At 39.9% G+C, this 18,616-nt stretch overlaps 3 protein-coding genes and 1 long non-coding RNA gene across 11 annotated transcripts; 1 reads left to right on the forward strand and 3 right to left on the reverse strand.

Moving 5' to 3' along the window:
* Positions 1-740: 740 nt before the first annotated feature.
* On the reverse strand, positions 741-4,039 carry LOC149270373 (uncharacterized). Its single transcript, XR_016268618.1, has 3 exons — positions 2,466-4,039; positions 1,466-2,334; positions 741-879 (listed from the first exon to the last, which is right to left on the reverse strand). It is a non-coding gene; the product is annotated as an uncharacterized LOC149270373 (long non-coding RNA).
* cu (NADP/NADPH phosphatase nocturnin) lies at positions 866-14,767 on the forward strand. 8 transcript variants are annotated; one of them, XM_089462588.1, is made up of 8 exons: positions 866-1,204; positions 9,625-9,914; positions 11,763-11,870; positions 12,246-12,478; positions 12,544-12,609; positions 13,221-13,342; positions 13,417-14,076; positions 14,142-14,767. In XM_089462588.1, exons 2-8 carry the CDS (start codon positions 9,835-9,837, stop codon positions 14,301-14,303), a joined length of 1,431 nt encoding a protein of 476 aa, XP_089318714.1. In that variant the 5' UTR covers positions 866-1,204; positions 9,625-9,834; the 3' UTR covers positions 14,304-14,767. The 8 variants fall into 8 exon arrangements, with proteins under 8 accessions (XP_089318714.1, XP_017874872.1, XP_089318713.1 ...); XM_089462587.1 differs by lacking the exon at positions 866-1,204 and adding an exon at positions 4,403-4,607; XM_018019383.2 differs by lacking the exon at positions 9,625-9,914.
* Positions 14,768-15,746: 979 nt separating this feature from the next.
* Positions 15,747-16,558, reverse strand: SdhC (Succinate dehydrogenase, subunit C). The gene is made up of 2 exons (XM_018019389.2): positions 16,407-16,558; positions 15,747-16,345 (listed from the first exon to the last, which is right to left on the reverse strand). Coding segments are annotated over exons 1-2 (516 nt in total). The 5' UTR covers positions 16,409-16,558; the 3' UTR covers positions 15,747-15,831.
* LOC108621835 (Hexokinase testis 2) lies at positions 16,514-18,471 on the reverse strand. The gene has a single exon (XM_018019387.2). It carries the CDS (start codon positions 18,095-18,097, stop codon positions 16,742-16,744), a length of 1,356 nt encoding a protein of 451 aa, XP_017874876.1. The 5' UTR covers positions 18,098-18,471; the 3' UTR covers positions 16,514-16,741.
* Positions 18,472-18,616: the final 145 nt, after the last annotated feature.

Below are 18,616 nucleotides of genomic sequence, written 5' to 3' on the forward strand. Positions count from 1 at the left end.
CAGTTGGCAGAACTGCACACTCAGCTTTAAGCTTTTATGGCAACAAAGCTTTCATGTTTTAGCTTGTGCAACGCTTAGCTAAACATGGAAGCACACTATAAACTTACCACGCGTTTGTAGCTCTTGAAAGCTCTTGCATTTTGCCGGCTGTGCTCTTAGCTTCGCTCATCAAATGTTTGCTACGTTTGCTCTTAACCAGTCAGCGTTGGGCTCTCTTAAACGCGCCCACACAAAAGTTTATTGCCCCGCTCCGAGCAAGTGAACGTGTCTGTGCACGCTACACCAGCAAGGCATATTGATTTGTTGTCAGCCACCAGACAGGTGTTAGACAAAAGACTAAAACTGTTGCGTATATAGATATAAATCTTAAAATATATTAAATTTTAATATTACTAATTTATTAACTTTAAAATTGAATCAAAGCAACTATCGAACTATTTGTTATATTTTAATATAATCTAAGCAAATAACAAATAAATTCTAAGTAATTAAAAATTATAATAATTAAATAATAATTTATTTAAATATTAAAATATGTCACCAAGAATATTATTTCTTTGCAGAGCATTCGCAGGTTCATATAGCTTAGTCGAGTGTGTCAACTTTTGCCGAAAGCATTGGCTGGGTTTTCCTTGCTGAAGCTCCAGCATTTGGATTTTGTACGCGCTCTGCCCCTTGCACAGTTTCTCACTATGTATCTCTTTCTTTCTCTCTCTACACACACACACACATATGAGTTTCGCTTTGTCCGTAACCATGGAACCACACATATACACACACACGAGCACCACAGAAAGCGTAGTCTCCTCTTTTTATGCCAGCTTAGTGTGAAAAACGTGTTCAACGCGGAAATGACATTGAGAGTGAAATTTCATCTAGCTGCATAAAGTTCAAAGGCATAGAATTAAAAAAATTATAAAATTAAAAAATTAAAAAAAAAAAGCAAATAAGTTCAAGACAAGATAATTATTTAAAGCAAAACTAACAATTATTACAAAGCGTCATTAACATTCGTGTTATGTAAAGTTAAACCAAATGTTTAGTATTAAGTCACCTCAGCTGCTTGTGCAATTTGTTATTTGACAAAGGAAGAAAATCAAATTTGAAAACGAATTCAACTAAAAACAAAAACAAACAATATGAAGCTCATTTCAACCCTTGTGTATTTGCTGGTGTCATTCTATAAGTTCATCAAGAAATTTCTGTGAGTTAAATTAGATTAAGGGCAAGCCCCGGCATTTAAATAAATTATTGATAAAACAACAAATCGCATGGCAAAGTGACTTTGAAACAACACAACAACAACAACTACAACAACGACAACAACAACTACATTTGCCTACAGCGTCTACAACAGCAATAAAAGAAATCCATTTGCATGCCATTGGATTTTTCCGCATTCACCAGGTTCCCCCAGCATATTGTACATTTTCTTTGTGCATTTATTAAGCCATTTAACGGTTACCTTCTTTAATTTTGTTTATTTCTCATTTCCCTGTTTGTGTGTACCGCAATTCCAGCTCGTTTCACACTTCCATATAGCTGTGTATGTATGTATGTGCTTGAGTTTGCTTTTGTAATATTTTACAATAAATATTTTTGACTTTGATTTCAATGCGTCTGAAAGAGCAATTCGAACTGTGAGAGTAAGAGTGAGAGTGTTAGCTGAGAGCAGATTCCGCTATGCATCTCTCTTTAGCTCTTACCCACTCGCACTCTCACTCGCACTGTCACTCTCAATCTCAATTGCGGATTCGGTTTGTTTGGGTCTGACGCCGCTTTATGTTATGTGTGTGTGTGTGTGTTTGTTTGTTGTATGAGGGCGTGTGTGGCTACTACAAATGAGCTTTTAATTAATATAACGGCACTTTGTGTATCCGTGTGCGTGTGTAACATTTACCGGCTCTTGCTGAGGGCGTTGCCTGCACAATTCCATCAGCTTTTGTTCTCCAAATGGTATCCTTTTGTTGCGCTGCCTTTTGGGGTTGAGTGACCTCGTCTCGAGGCGAGCCGGCAATTATATTTATATGACTCTATATGTATATTCAACGAAGGTGGTATGGCCCAGAAGAATAGTGTTATATTAGGCAGAATACTTTGTTAATTTCCCAGTGTTCTACTAGTTACAGAATATTTATAATAAATGAAAGACTTCAATATGTTATGTACTCATAAAGGTGCAACAGATCTCAAAACTCGCCCAAGCTGTGCTACTCAACTTTCCATTCGCGTTATCAACTAGCATTATTGTTTTGGGGTTCACGAACCGAATCTCCAGACACGTATCCCAACCCATTGTTAGATGAGTCACCGGCCGCTTTCTTTGCTTTGGATCTGGATAGAGTAAAAACGGTTCATTTGCTGGTGACAAAACAGGTCTGAAGATTAAATATCAGTTTATATGTAAATGCGTATTTCTATTTTGCATTTATTTTCTAATGTTATGTTGTCGCATTCATTTTTACCTGCTCTTCAGAAATCCATGGACTCCCTTTCCACAGTGATTACGTGCCCAGGCACATGCCTATCGTTGCCAAGTGGAAGGCCCGTATACCTTACCTACCCCAAACCCATTAACAATTCAATTAAAATTCCCCATTGTATACAAAACAATCCATCAAAAACAAAATCTGTTCAAGCCGGCATAACAGAGCTGTAATCCAGCGCAGTTGGCAGTCCGCACTCGACACGGCGTTCGGCATTACGCGAAGTGCTACTAGAAATCATTTTCAATGATAAGTGCATACGGATCAAATTCCAAATTATAAACATGTTTATGAAATCACGTACGTACAGACATACATACAAACAGACAAACGAAGAAGCATATTTATATAGTACACACTCATGGCACGCTTACGTTGCCCAAATTGATAAGCCGGACTGCTGTTCGGCGTAAACAAAAAAAAAAAAAAAAAAAAAAAAAAAAAAAAAAACCATAAACAAAAACAAATCAGTGCAGCACAATAAATATGTAGAAATGTATACAAACATATTCACATACATATAGAGACCGTTACGAAGTAAATATGCCGCATGCCACGTAGGATAAATGGAGCTTTGGCTATTGCAGCTCAAGGCAAGGCCGTCAGCTAGGCCAGTGGCTAATCTAATCTTATCCCCTCCGGCTAGACCACTAACTGTGAGCAATAAAGGAGTGAAATAGAAGCCAGCACTGGTAGTCAGCGGAACAATAGTGCTCTAGACCCAATACCCTCGATAGGCGCCACGAGATCGATTAGCCATTGCTATATATACAGCTTATATAGTTAGCTGATTTGCGGCGCATATGCAGCCACTTTCAACTAAATTATACCAACTCATACTGGACTTCTGAGTCCGTACGTCACTTTCGCCATTCGTCCAGCCTCTGGCTAGCCGTGTGCCTTATCTCATGGATCGTGCGCTGGCTTCGTAAATATTAATGTTCGGGCAATTTATGGCCGTGTTCCGATAAGGTCGATGACAAATTCCATTTTTGCAAATTTCAAGTAGCGCGCAGCACAAAATTAGTCGCTCATGTGGTCTTTGATAAGATTACGCCTCCGTCATGCCAGACACGAGAGCCTCAGGTGCAGACGCCGCAGACCGAATTTTTAATCTTATCGAATGCAATTTTATGATAGGCCTGGGTGTGGCTCGACCCACAGCGACTTTTCAAAGTTTTTTACTGCTATGTTAAATAGAGTAAAGTGAATAAATTATAACGTATTATAAATGCGTATATATGCGTCATTAAAATATTAAAGAGTCTTTAAAGAATATTTTAAATAATTAAAAAAAAAAAAAATGGTTTTATTAATGATCATACATTTAGAATATACTATAGTCCAAAATATATTTTATGTAAAGAAAAAAAAATAATAATTTAATAAAATTTGATCTATAAAATATAGTCTATATATAGTATTAGCTTAGAGCGTATTAAATAGCTTTAAATTTTTTTCAAAGGAAATATTATATTGTGCAATATATGATAGCAATGGATTTGTAAAGCTTTCATTTTGATTGATATATAATAATATTCATATATTTGAATTCTATTGCAAATAACTAAGGTTCGGCTTTTACAGCACCTGTTTGCTTTACAAGTTCGGCGGGAATCAGCCATTGAACTGAAGGCACTTGAGATGTTAGATAGTCACACTACAAGTGAGAGAACCAGAGAGGCAGAGACAGACAGGCAGAGATATAGGCACTCCTCAAGAGAGCATGATTCAAATGAGAGCATTTTGTAAGTCTTTTGCTCACATTGTGCAATACACTGAGCATATCAGAGCGATTGTTCCGCTCGCCTCTGGTGCTGTGCTCTGCGTGCTGTATCCTTATCAGCTAGCAAATGGCGAGCGAAGAGCGCCATCGAGCGCTCTATAAATGGTGCAAAGCACAAATTTTTGCTTTTAGTTCTTTGCGGTGTGGCTGGGCGTTTGAATCGCTGTCCCACACAGTCCAAAAAGGCCCAGCAGGAGCCAATTTGCTTAACGTTAAACGCGACTGCTTGAAAATCTTGTGAATTTCGCGTTCACTTGATCTAAGAGCACAATTAACTAGATTCACTCGGTTCCGATTTGGATAATGTGTTGTGGCGTGGCTCTGGCATAAAAATGGTGAGTTGAATTCTTACAAAACTCAAAGAGACCCCATTGACCAGCTGCCCCCCGCCCGAACCACTTGCAAATGCGTAAAGATTCCCGGTTCGCCGCCAATGCAATGCAGTAATCGTATTAGTACCACATCATAGTTATTATAATGGACTTCGTCAACTTCAGGCGGAGAATGTCAGTCTAGGCCGGTACCGAACCAGTTATTTCCAAATAGCGATATGCGCGTCCGCCCTTGTGCCCCAACGCGGCTGTTGTATAACGAAATCTCTCTGTTAATCGGTTCGTTTCACTCGCAAAACAAAGGGTACTTGTTCATATTATATGTGTAAGCGTGTCGTATGCTGGCGATGTTCTACATGTGCCTGGCAACAACAAAAAGGGCACTCGCTTCTGTTGCAATCTGAGAAATCTAACTGAATATGCAAAAATAAAAAAAAAATAAAAGAATATTGCGATAAGATTTTCCTAATTTATGGCAGTTTGAGGAACTTTTTGAAATAAATTCTGAGACGAGTTCATAGTTCTCCCATAGTAAGTCTATTAAGTTTATTCAGTTACTTATTACAAATGCGCTCTCCCAGGCCGTCTGCCGATAAGGTTATCAATTAGCTAGACGACGACACGTATTATGAGATTAATAATGTGCCTCCTAAGCAAATGTGAGTAGGGTTCGATAATGTGAAGGACGATTGAGCACCTTTCGCCTGGCAGCCGACGCCCAGGTGTCCAGCTGCCCCGAGAGCTGATTGCTCACTGCCAAGTTCAAGAGACATTCTCAACATGTTGACGATTCGCTAGACATGCCTTACATATATACATTATATTATATATGTATATTTAGCCATTTGAAAATCGTATGTATTTGCGGTTGTCTGTGAGATATAAAAATAAAATTCAATGACGGACGCTGCGCTTGTTAAGTTTGCTCCGCTTTCCGTGCGACATTGCCAAAAGGCAATAATAAATGAATAAAAATTAGAAAATTAAATACAAATTAGTGTGTTATCTGCAATTAGCATCCGGGCTCTAAGTGGAAACAGCACTGCTTAATGCTAATTAGTAGGAAGTTTAGAGGAAGGTCCAAGTCCACGTAGATATCTAATCAACGCGAAATCATCTTGGGGTATGTATTGTTAGCAGCAACGGTATTCTGATTATCTACCTCACGCTTATCAGCTGAACAAACCTTATAAATAACCAGCCAGCCAAAATATATTGAATCCAATTTATGTTGATCTAGAGCAATAAGTCGAATTTGTATGAACAGCCGAAAAGTATGCAACAGCTTCTTTTACTTGGAACAAGTTTTATGTTTTATCATTTAAAATGATAAATATTTATAGAATATATTATTTGTGATTTCTCTATAAATTTTAATTTGATATTAAATATATATTCAGTAAATATTTTATTTATATTGACTCGACTTAATTAAACAACTACCGAATTTTTTCAAATAATTTAATCATGCTATATTTAACGAGGTTTTACTGTGATCACAGTATACAATATGATATCTATTTATTGGCAAATGCAATAATAGAAATTTTACATTTGCATATTACGGAAATAAAGGCTTTTTCTATTATTAGATCAATTAAATAAAATGAAACAGTTGGAAATGCAATTAATTCGTACTTGAATGAATGCAAATCGTGACGGACAAATAAAAAATGTCATGAAAATTTATTAGCAACATTTGTTGAGGAGGTGAAATTAAGAGAGTGAAAGAGAGAGAGAGAGAATGAAAGTATTATGATAATGTAAAATATAAATAAATAAATGAATATACTAAGCGTAAAATACCAAATTTACAATGAATATTAGATGAGATCAGAAATGATGATGTACTAATTTCTTTAAGGTGCGATAGTAGAGATTAGATTAAATGTGTAAAGTTTAATTTTAAGTTATAGATCACGCTTTGCCAATCAGCCAGCTCATTTTAGCTGTTAACATATTTCATGTTAATTTATTATTGAATATAAAGTAGTTAAAACCCAATGATAAAGAGTGCACAAAATGAAAAATGGGAAAAGTGATCATATTTAGACTTACAAGTGCACTTTACAGAACTTACAATGAGTTAATTAATTGCAACATTTATCATTAGCCGAGTGCAGCGAAGTTTAACAGCTGCCAATCAGCTGAAATGACCTGTAGTAGTTCCACGTGCAGTCTACATTGTAGTTATATAGATAGATTAATAATCAGATTGGAGCTGATTGAGAATTCTCTCGAAACTAATCAACGGCCAATAAAATAATAATCATCGTATATGAAGCATTGTCTGTTTCATTTTGATTTTATTTCACTATATTTTTGGTTGCTAAATGCGTGTTTTGACATTTTGGAAAGTGTGCGAACAAAATCTCGTTTGCCTTAACTAGAGGAGCGCACAGCCAGAGAGCAACAGAGTCATGTACTTATGACTGTACAGCAGCAGCAACAACAGCAACAACGACAGCAACAACAACAATGGCAAAACATAAGCAACAATTAATGAGCAACGGGCAGCGGGCAGCACCTGGCAGCGAGACAGCGAGGCAGCGTCCACTTGATTGCCTCGATCTGGCTAGAGCGGTCCAAAGATATATAAATGAGGAAAAGCAACGCACGCGCGTATTAATACATTGGATGTTCGGTTCTAAACGCGCAACGGTCGTACGAATATCGCGCATACGCCGCATGGCCAATGATTTAAGCTGAATATTGACAGTGAATAGTGACAGAGAGTGTATTAGCAACTAAAAACATGGACACCAGCAGTGACAAGCAGCAGGAGCAACGACTGGGCCATCGCCGCCAGCCAGCGCTGGGCAAGGCCATGCCCGTCACAGCCCTGCTGCTCAATCTGAATCTTGCGCAGAGCAATAGGCCGAGTCATGCACGCAGCGCACCAGCTGGCGCACTGGACGAGGATGAGCCACCGCCGCGTTACTTCAGCATAGCCGAGGAGCTGCAGCAGCCGCCGTCGCCCAGCGAGAACAAGGCCGCTGAGCCAGCGCTGCTCGGTGCGGGCAAGCCGGACGTGCCCTGCCTCAACTGCTGCCAGCGAGCGCCGTTGGAGCTGAGTGGACCCGGTCTGGCCATCAACGAGATGTGCCAGCGCCTGTGCAGCGATGAGTGTCGACGCGGCCTCAGCTTGACTGGCTGCCTGGCCACACAGGATGGCGAGCAGCTGCGGCAGGATTTCCTGAAGCAATATGAAATTGCGGAAGCGCTGGCCAAGACCTCGGCAATGACCTCGACTACGCAAATGAAACAGCGTCTCGCCGCACGCAAACTGGAAATGGATATCGAGACGCAGGCGGCAGCCGCTTCCACAGAGCCAGCCTGGCTAACCACACCCAGCGACAAGGCAGCAGCAACAACAGCTGCTGTTGCTGCTGGCGTTGTTGTTGCTGCTGCTGGGGCTGCTGCTGCTGCTGCTACTGCTGGAGACACGTTGCCGCCAATCGCTGATAATGAGCAGCCGCCGCCGCGAGATTTGCTGTTGTATCTTGTGAGGTGAGAGATAAATGCGAGCAGGCGTGCTCCACTCAAAACTTGTTGCTGCTGCTGCTGCTGCTGCTGCTAGCCAGCGGCTATTGCGTTTATATATCAAGTTCATGGCCAATGCTGACAGAGTGTCAAGTGTTCTTAGCCACTGTGAGGCCCCAATCCACTTGGCTTCAATCAACAATAACATAACTAACCTTGCACAATTCGTGCGAAATGCGAAAATGTATCTATCTGTATAGGCCACACTTACAAGAGCTCTGGCAGCTCTAATCGATAAGTGAGCGAACAGAAGCGGACAGCGCTTGATAATGAGCTATTGTGTCTCTTACAGCTATGCACAATTGTATCAATAGATAGCTGTAAACGAAGCATTTGTCGGTTTATAAATACCTTTAGATATTTTGAATGATAATTGCTGACTTGAGGCGAATCTCTTCTTGAGCTTGAAGTTTCATATTTTCTTCATAAACAATTTAAATTGTTGTTGTTTTAAATGCAGAATAACTTCGTTGACTTTGCAGCTATCTAGCTGCTCAGAATCTAATTTTAACCAGCGATTAGATAGTGCCAAATACTTACGGCACTTATATATAAATTTATATAGTCCAAGCGCACTTAAATGGGTTTGTTAAAATGTATGCAACAGGCTGAAGCAGGCGTGGCTGATCCCATAAAATATATTTGTATAGCACAGCTCGACGTCTGGTTTTACTTATGATGTTTATAAATTGTAAAGCTATATTCTAGTAGATTTACATAGTTTTACATAGTACGACTACAAGTTTAGTTAGGATTTTGGATGACTGAAATAGTAATTATAGCAACATTACTTGGAATTAAATGATCTGTCTGTATACAATAAATTTTAAAAACTTGTGTATTTTTTTTATTTTTTTATTTATTTGATTTTTTTTTTTTTTTTTTTTTTTTTAGCGCACTAGACAAAAATTTTTTTCCTTTAAGGAAAATATTCGATTTATATTTATATTATATATATATGATGAAATTCATATTCATGTTTCTGTTTAAATATGTTTATATAAGCTTCTATAAATGAAACACAAAGGAGTAATGCAAATAATTTATAAAAAAAAAAAAATACTTTTTGCTCAATATGAAATATATTTTAATATTCCTATTTAGGCGAATCTCAAGTTTTTTTTTTTATTCCTTAATTTGCTATAGAAGTTCTATTATTAATATTTTCATAATAAATGAGGACAGGTAGAATTTTTAATCGAACTGGTTTAAGTTAATTCAGTGTTTGATTTCGACAATCTATATATGATAATATACTATCTGAACTTAATATGCAGCCGCAGCTGCGTGCCAACATACAAATTGGCGATTTTGAGAGCTGGTCACGTGGCTAACGATAGCAATGGGTGTCTGCTATTCGGTATCTATTATGCATTGCAAGTGGTTCGACATGTACAAGTCCCTCCGCCCCACTGTCGCGCAGCTAATCGACTAATCAACTAATGCTTATCCCATCATTCTACTCTATTCTTTTTAGGAAATGCAGCTTGAACCGCGTCTCTTTGACATTGCCATATTGACACTAAATATAAAACATTTCAAGTTAACCTAGTGCTGAGCAAGCTGAAGCAGCTAAAGCCCAAATTGAAATTCAATTTAAATCTTAATTCAATCAAACTGATTTACAGTTAAGAGACGTTTACTTAATTAACTCTACCAAGAATAAGGCGTACAAACCCCAAGCAAAATGGAGTTCTTAATGAAAACATCGCGTTTGATTGTCACTGCGAAGACTTTTGCGCGTCGTGTGGCGGTGCCCATACCCAGGTAACATAGCAAAGAAACGATACAGTATCTTTAAGTGGCAGATACTTGGGGCGGATTCATTACGCATGTAACTGCGTTGTTGTATAAATTGCGCTCGTCTATCCCACATTCAAATATCTGTATCTGTGTATCTTTCGCCTGCAATATATGTTCTCAGATATTCTGAAAATGCGCATTTCTGTCTGGCTGCTTGCCTGTCCATCTGTCCGGGTGCCCGTCTGTCTGTCTGCGATTTGCATGCGCGCACAAATTTGTTTAGGCATAAATCAGTTTGGCCATTAGAGTCATGCCCAGCGTCCGTCCAGGCGTATTGGAAAAAGATACTTTTGTTTTCATTACAATACGAAACGAAAGTGAGACAATGGCGTGCAGCTCCATGTGAATGTATCTACATAAAGAATGCTACGCATAAATATTTACCAAGCTGCCAGCTAGCGATGTGGCTCAGGCGATTCTTGCTGTTCTTGTTCTTGTTCGTATTCATATTGTTGTTGTAATCGTTGTTGTTGTTGCTGTTGTTGTTGTTGCCTTTATTGTTACGCTGCTCATTTTTCGCGCAACTGAGCAACGCACGTGAGTAGAACGTATTGATCTTGTTCTGTATCTTGCAGATACATCTCACTTTATGTGCGCTCGACGCGATCTCTGTGTATGTGTGTGTGCATTAGTGTGCGTGCGTGTGTGTACGTTGAAATACTCGTTTATGCGTGCTTGCTCTCTTTCTCTATCTCTCGATCCCTCGCCATCTCCCTCACACACACACTGTCTCTGTCGCCCTGCCTCGCTCGCGCTCTTCTGCTGCTCTGCCTGGCTGATCTCTAATAAAACGCCGCACTTCAGTTGCCATTCAGTTTCGCAAATGTCGCTTACAAGCGCACTTCGCACAATTTTCGGCATAACCCACAATCCAAACCAAATTCACCCAATTCCCAGCCGCCGACACCACCAACAGCAGCACCACATCTCGCTACAGCCGCATCTCGCTACCGAATCTGTTAGCCACATGGAGCAAGCGATGCAATTGAAACGCGCCAACAAGGCGCCCTGCAAGAACGACCGCAAGGCCTTCCTGCAGAGGGTGATGCTGACCAGGTGAGACTGAGAGTCACCAATCTATTGATTGATTGCGTTGCCAAAACGATCCCAACTGGTTTCTAACCGCTGGCCCGAAAACCAGCTAAACAGCTGTAAAGCTATTGACCGAGCGACATTTTTTCTTGATTTTTTTATTTTTTTTATTTAGTCTTTTTTTATTCGTTTTACTCTTGCTGTTGTATTTATTTATTTTTTAAGCCGCATGCGTCTTTTTGACTTGTCCGAATCGGTTCGTGTGGGTGGGCATGAATCGAGTTCTCTAGCTTGTGAAAGCTGCGCGCGCGTTCGTTTAGTCCGAGCTAAATACTTAGTCAGATTTTTCTCAGCTGAGACCGCAAATTATGATGCTCATAAAGTTAACGATCCTCGTAACAGCAACAGAGTGAAGAATCACAACTTTCTGGATAAGAGAAACACAAATATCATGTTCGATACGAAACCTCAGTAACAAATCATTTAGACTGCAACTAATATCTAAATTTCATTATATTCCAAAAATTTCAATTCAATTTGCCCATTCCAATGCAAAGACAGAAGTAAATATTACTAAATTGTAAATGGAACAAATGTTCTATTATTGTAAATTACAGAATGAGCTCTAAAATTTGGTAAAGAACTTAAAAATATATATATAGATTTGTTTATAGAGTTTGTTGCTAAATTCCTTAAATCGAAATTCATTCATGATCCCATCAAATTTCAAATTTTCGAAACATTCTTCTTAAGATTAAATTAAATGTTTTCTTTCAGCAGAGTTGAAAGTTCTATGGCAGAGTTCAACGTTAGCAAAAGGCATAGTCACAGCTTATTTATTTTCAGCATAATTCTACGAAAGATTCTGTATAGAAAACCGAAAGAGCTGTGAGTATCGTTGATCAAATTGTTTACGAAAAATGCTGCAATGCTGTAAAGATGCCAATTGTTGCTGTTATTGTTTCTTGTTCTTCTCTCATTTTATTTTCTCTTCATTATTTTTTGCTGTCATGGTTGCTGCTATTATTATTATTGTTATTATTATTATTATTATTGTTGTTGCTGTTGTTATAGGCCTTGATTGTGTCATGCATCACTTTGTGAAGTTCAATATTATGTTTCGAAGTAATTTTGAATATTTAGTCTAAACGTTTCGCATCAGCAATGAATTTCTTAGATATGACGTTGTTTAAATTTTAATTGAAGTAAACAAAAGTGTCTGATTTTGTTTATATTTGCAATGTTTTTCACGTTTCATCCTAGGATGGGCTCGTTCAACTCGGCGCCCAAGATAAACAATGTGGACTCACAAGACGATGGCCTAGAGCTGCCCAAGGGCCTCAGCACTGACGCACTGCTCGACCATGTGCGCCAGCTGCACGGCTCAGGCGTGGTGAAGCCCTCGCTGCTGAGCCGCTGCTTCCTTAAGCCCCCCCTGAACAGCGAAGACGTGACCGACGGCCTGCGTTGCCTCAAGCTGAACTCCGTCTCACGTGGTAAGCTCACACAAAGCAATCGCCCTCCCAGCTGTTACTCACATCTCCTTCCCATCCACACACAGTTTGCAGTGCTCCCAGCGAAGGCGCGCAGCACATTCGGTTGCTGCAGTGGAACATTCTCTCGCAAAGTAAGTGCAGCATGTTCAATCTGTTCAAATATATTTTTGTGTATATGTTTACATATGAAAAAAGGCTTTAAAAAAATTGAATTTATCTAAATGTAATTTATTAGAAAAATTCTAATTTTTTCTAATTTAATGTTTATATATATTGCATTTTGGAAATAAAAAAAAAAAATAAAAATAAAAAAATTAAATTAAATAAATAAAAAAATTAAATAAATAAATACTTAAAAAAAAATAAAAAAAATTAAATAAATAAATAAAGAAAGAAATTGAAGATAAAAAAATATAAGAAATTTAAATTTATTTACAATATATTATTTATTTATTTGTTATTATTATTATTATTTTTTTTTTTTTTCATTAATTTATTAGATAATCAAATATTTTATATTCTCTTAAAGACTTAAGAACGTGATCAATTTTATTTATTTATCGAATACATGCAGAATTCGACGAAGTGAATAAAAATATATATTTAATTCATCAATATCTTAAAAATTAAAATTAAAAAAAAAATACATTTCGTAAGTTGTAGTTATAGATAATGCAATCGAAATTCTTCAATCTCCATCTCAATTTAATGCTAATCATAATATCCGTAAATCTATTCGCAGCTCTCGGCCAGCACAACGATGGCTTTGTGCGTTGCCCCGACGAGGCTTTGACCTGGCAGCATCGCAGGTACTTGATCGTGCAGGAGATTCTGCAAAATCAGCCGGATGTTGTTTGTCTGCAAGTATTTATTTGTGCCCGGTGTCAGGTGGAATGCAGTCGCGCTTTAACATCTCGTTTGCTTTTTGTACCCTGCAGGAGGTGGATCATTTCAAGTTTCTGCAGACTGTGCTGGGCAGCCAGAACTATGATGGCATCTTCTTTCCCAAGCCGGACTCGCCCTGCCTGTACATAGAGGAGAACAATGGCCCCGATGGCTGTGCCATCTTCTACAAGCGCGACAAGCTGCAGCTCCTTGGCTACGACACACGCATCCTGGAGGTGTGGCGCGTGCAGAGCAACCAGGTGGCCATTGCCGCGCGGCTGCAGCTGAAGGCCAGTGGCCGGGAGTTCTGTGTCTGCACCACCCACCTGAAGGCACGCCACGGCGCTCTGCTGGCCAAGCTGCGCAACGAGCAGGGCCGTGATCTGATACGCTTTGTCAAGCAGTTCGCCGGCGAGAGTCCGCTGCTGCTGTGCGGCGACTTCAATGCGGAGCCCATTGAGCCCATCTATGCGACGATTCTCAGCTGCGATCTGTTCAAGCTGGGCAGCGCGTATGCGGACATTAAGCTGGAACGGGAACGGGAGCGGGAACGAGAAGATCAGGAGCAGCACACGGCCAGCTGCGACGATCCCAATGAGCTCATTGCGCAGTCCATCAAGCGCGAGCCTCCATACACCACCTGGAAAATTCGCGAAGATGGCGAAGAGTGCCATACCATTGACTATGTGTTCTACACGCCGCAGCAGCTAAAGGTGAGTGGGCGTGGCAGCAACTAAAATAAATAAAACATGCTTTAATCTTCAATCATATTTTGCAGATCAAGAACTGCCTGGAATTTCCGGCCGGAGAACAGATCGGCAAGAATCGTACGCCCTGCTTTGAATATCCTTCGGATCATTTTTCGCTCGTCTGCGACTTTGAGCTGCTCGATGAGCCCCTTTCGGAGGACAAAAGCAAACCGCATGGCACCATACAGTAGAGCTTGTCAGTGCACGCACACAGCTAGACAAACACAAACACACACACACACACATACAGCAATTACATAATAAATTGTGATATTAGCTCTTAGACACATTTTTAGCCATCTATACACATGTACGTACGATCCATACTATATTGAGCGTAGCACGGCAAAGCTTGCTAAGGCGAGACATTAATACAGATTTCATCAATAAACGAGTGTAACTTTGTAGGAATCGTCGTCGCTGTCTATATATTGTCTGTTAGACTATAAAATAATTGGATTTCGATTTCATTTTTGATAACACGAAAGCAGGGGAGATTCTCACATATAATTGTACAAGGATTCTGGCTGGAATTTGATATTAGTGTTTCTCTATACATTATTAACTTTAAATATTATAAAATGTCTATTTTAACTGTAAGCTTCATAGTGTATACATTTTGTGAATAATAATTATTAATAACTGTGTGGAGTCATCGAATCTGAACTTATTTAGCAGGAGAAACGCCAGAAAATTTAGATTCCCTACGGATTAATTAATGTTCTATTATATTATAGATATACTATATATGTATATAGACTAATTGGATATACATATGTTTATATACCTCTGCTAATCAAGCATCGAATCTGACTTTGTGCTGGCCGAATCAGACCACTTAATCAAATGGAAAGCGCTTTATCATAATATCCTCTCCTTTATTGACAAATCAACTTGTTGTATATTGGGACCCACATATTGAAAATGCAACAATAGATATTAATATTACATGCGTGAAGGTTCCACAGGCCTTGCCTGAGATTGTTGAAAGCAGTCATCAATTCCCGTTTAATATATTAATATATTACCGTATGTTCAATTTGTTATATCATTGCAGCGTATCACCATTTGCAGGTAGGACTTAGCGCTGACTCGTAACCTATAGCATCGGTAGTCTATTTTGGATTGATAATTGCACTCACAGATGCTGTCAACTGATATTGGTATAGATCACCTGAGTACATAGGTTTCGATATTGATTATAAAATTATTTGCTGGAAGTATTTCTGATGAGATTTGTTTGTCCACGGCTGCGTCTGAATCATTCTTGTATATTAAGAATTCTTGAAACTTTCTTGGAAAATCCATAAAATCCTTTAGAGATTACTCGTGTTATATAAGACATATACATCAAGTGATTTGAAATCGAATGTGGAAGTAGTCGCTCATCAGAATACAAAACTTCCATTACAGCACAGATTTCAATTTGTTCGTATTTATTGTGACGTCATTTTCTCACAGTGTTGCACACCCACAAGCATAGTCAATGGAGCCCATGTCGATGGTAGAGCTTCAGCTTCGGCACAAATTTAGTAAGCTAATAGCACAAAACACGATATCTGGCAAATTGCGCTGACTAGAATGAACTGGTGATGTTGATGTTGTTGCATAACAGAGCAAAATGCAGATACAGATATTATAAATAAACTGTACATGTATTATGCATTTAACAAATAATAGACATGTTCGCACTAAAATTTAACTGGGCCTGCGCTGCCTCTAGAGAAGAGCCAGGATGGCGGTTAGCACGAAGGAGGTGGCAACCATTACATAACCGGTGGAATAGACCTCTTTGATCTTGAGGAAGCGACCAGTGTCCCAGAGCAGATGGCGGACGCCGTTGGCGGCGTGGTAGCCAAACGGATAGGCGAGAATGAACTTGATGGCGGTCAGAGAGGCGCCGCTCAGCTGGAGACCCTCCACCATGGTGACGTAGTGGCTGATGTCTTGAGAGGCGACCAGAGCGCCAATGCCCAAGCCCCAAACGCCGACGCCCAGGACCAGGCCGGTGCCGCGGTGCATGACGGACAGTATGGAGGTGAGCTGCGGCTTATAGATGGTCAAGTGGGGTGACATCTCGCGGCCCAGACGTTGGTTTTTCTCAAAGAAGCTCTCATCCTTGATAGTTGAGCCGACAGAGACAACCTTCAGTGAGACCTGACGGTTCGCCGCGGCCATTTGTAGGCCTTGGCGGAGCGCTGATGAGCGCACAAGAGAGCTGCTGAGAGCATACCTAGAAGATTTACAGTTAATTTTTCTTTTACAAAAACGTTGGCGATGGATGAAATACGCACATTCTGTTTCTTTTCGCTTAAAACTTGCACGCAGTGTGGCCGCACTTCGCACACGAAAAAATACCAAAATAATTGATATCGCTGCACAATACAAATATATCGATAGCTCAGTTTGTAGACATTTAATTGTAGAAAAGTGATATTCTTTTTGGTGATATTTCAAATAAATCAAAATTATTTTTACTAAATATAAATGAAAAATATCATTTGGCATATAATGGGGCGCCAGCCAGCAACGTCAACAATTAGGTACAGCAGGTGCTCTCACTTGCGTCAGCGACTCAATTGTGCGCTTTTTATATTCTGCTGCGTGTTGCAGCCTCAGTGCTACGAAACTAATCTTTCGCACAAACGGCTGCAATGAGCGCCGCTCCACGGCCCGAACCATCTTCAGACAGAACCAACTCATATCTTACAGTGCCGTTCAGCAGTAAGTTCATATTTTGCATTAACAACCTATGGTAATGGGGATGAAACCGATAAACACTACCATCAATACCCACTGCCAAGTCCTTAACATTCATTTTCCTGATCAAACAGACCAGTCCACAGGCTGCCAATTTAGCGGAACGCGTGGATATAGTTTCGCATATATAGCGCAGGCACAATAAATCCTTTTCGTTGGTGGTTCTAATGCCCAGATTATCCATAACCATTGCAGCATTGCGAAACTTTCCCGGCTCGTCGGACTCGATCTCTGTTATAAAACGAGTCTCAAATCTGCCTCTTTGCTGAAGGGTCTGTGACTTCACTCCCTTGAAAATCACGTCCCTGTCCATCAACTCCACCAAAATGTGTCGCACCAACTCTCCCATGTACATGCCAGAGATGCACTTCTCGTAAATCTGTTTCTTGGGATTCATGGAATGACTGTCCACCTCAACATCGTAGCGAGTGCGCACAAAGTCCAGTACGCCATTGTCCCCGAAAGCGCCCCACTCGCAGTTGATGATCATATGGGGCTTCGAGCTGTTTTGGTATCCCGGAAACATTTCCACATTCGATGTTTTCTCCACGTAGCAGGCGTTACTGCCCGTGCCCACAATCATTCCGATTTTGCAATTCTGGCGAATAAATGCGCAGGACATCAAAGTTCCCGTCGTGTCGTTGAGAATGGCCACGACTTGGACCTTAAGGTCGCCTCGACGCGTGATAGCTTCACGAAGCAACTCAACGACGTTCTTGTTAACCACTCCATCAGCCTTGAAGCCCTTCGTCCAGGCGACTAGAGTGCCGTTGTCAATACCTAGCTGCTTGCACGGAAAAGAGAATGTGAAGCCAAGAGGCAAATTAGCATTTTCGAGCTTATGATCTTTGCAAAAGTCAGATAGACACTGCGCAATAAAGTCGAATAGTTTGACGCCAGAGCCTTCCATTAACTCCTTGCTAATGCCGTAGGTCTTGCCATCAATATTAACATTGGATTCGGACTCTAACGTGACCAATAGGACTCGAAAGTTGGTTCCTCCAAGATCCAGCGCCAGGTATCTTCCTCTCTCCCGGCCAGAGGGCAGGTCTTGAACGTACGTTACAAAACACTTTATTGTAGCTCGTGAATGCGTATCTTTTGCAAGACCCATAGAGATTTCCCTGGTCATCCGCAGAATAATCTCCTCCATTTTGTGTTGATCTATCTCGAACTGCTGACAGATTTTATAAGCTTCGGGGTAAAGTGTCCGTACTTCATCCATGGCCAAGGAATATCCAAGGAAGAGGGCGCTCTGTCAGCTACTTTAAATTTAGATTTTTTGTTTGTTTATGTGATTTTTAACTAAAACAAAATTTAAGACAGATGTGACATTTTATATTTACGTTGAGTCCGACTGCCGACACAGTCGAATAGTTTCAAAGTAACTTGATTTGCAAATAGTGTAATTAAAAATAAGACCACGTGACTCCATGTGGAGTTATCCTCTTTAAAAAATGCAATCTGAAAAGGTCGACTGTAGTTCTGACTGTAAAAAATTACTCAACAGTGGTCACTTCTAAAAACGAGTGACTTTAACTGGATTTTCAAATCGCCAAGCTATTACTACTATTACTATTACTCGATTTGCCAGGCCCCAGTAGGCTGGGATAATATCTTTAATCGATCTGTAGAGGAGGTTAGTTAAGTTTGCAGGACTGAAGTTGAAAAGGTAGACGGTACTCACGCCAATTTTCACATCGCAATGCCCATTGCTATATACATATTTCCAGTTATCACATAC

The sequence above is a fragment of the Drosophila arizonae genome, chromosome 2 (assembly GCF_054131065.1).
Source record: "Drosophila arizonae isolate 15081-1271.41 chromosome 2, UAZ_ARI_1.0, whole genome shotgun sequence".
NCBI classification, from domain to species: Eukaryota; Metazoa; Arthropoda; class Insecta; order Diptera; family Drosophilidae; genus Drosophila; species Drosophila arizonae.

Excerpts from the sequence above, each read along its gene's own strand:
- cu (XM_089462589.1), top strand. The coding sequence starts at position 7,360 with ATGGACACCAGCAGTGACAAGCAGCAGGAGCAACGACTGGGCCATCGC. Across the intron at positions 12,479-12,543 it reads GCTGAACTCCGTCTCACGTG|TTTGCAGTGCTCCCAGCGAA; the intron begins GTAAGCTCACAC and ends ATCCACACACAG. Across the intron at positions 12,610-13,220 it reads GTGGAACATTCTCTCGCAAA|CTCTCGGCCAGCACAACGAT; the intron begins GTAAGTGCAGCA and ends ATCTATTCGCAG.
- LOC108621835 (XM_018019387.2), bottom strand. The coding sequence starts at position 18,097 with ATGGATGAAGTACGGACACTTTACCCCGAAGCTTATAAAATCTGTCAG.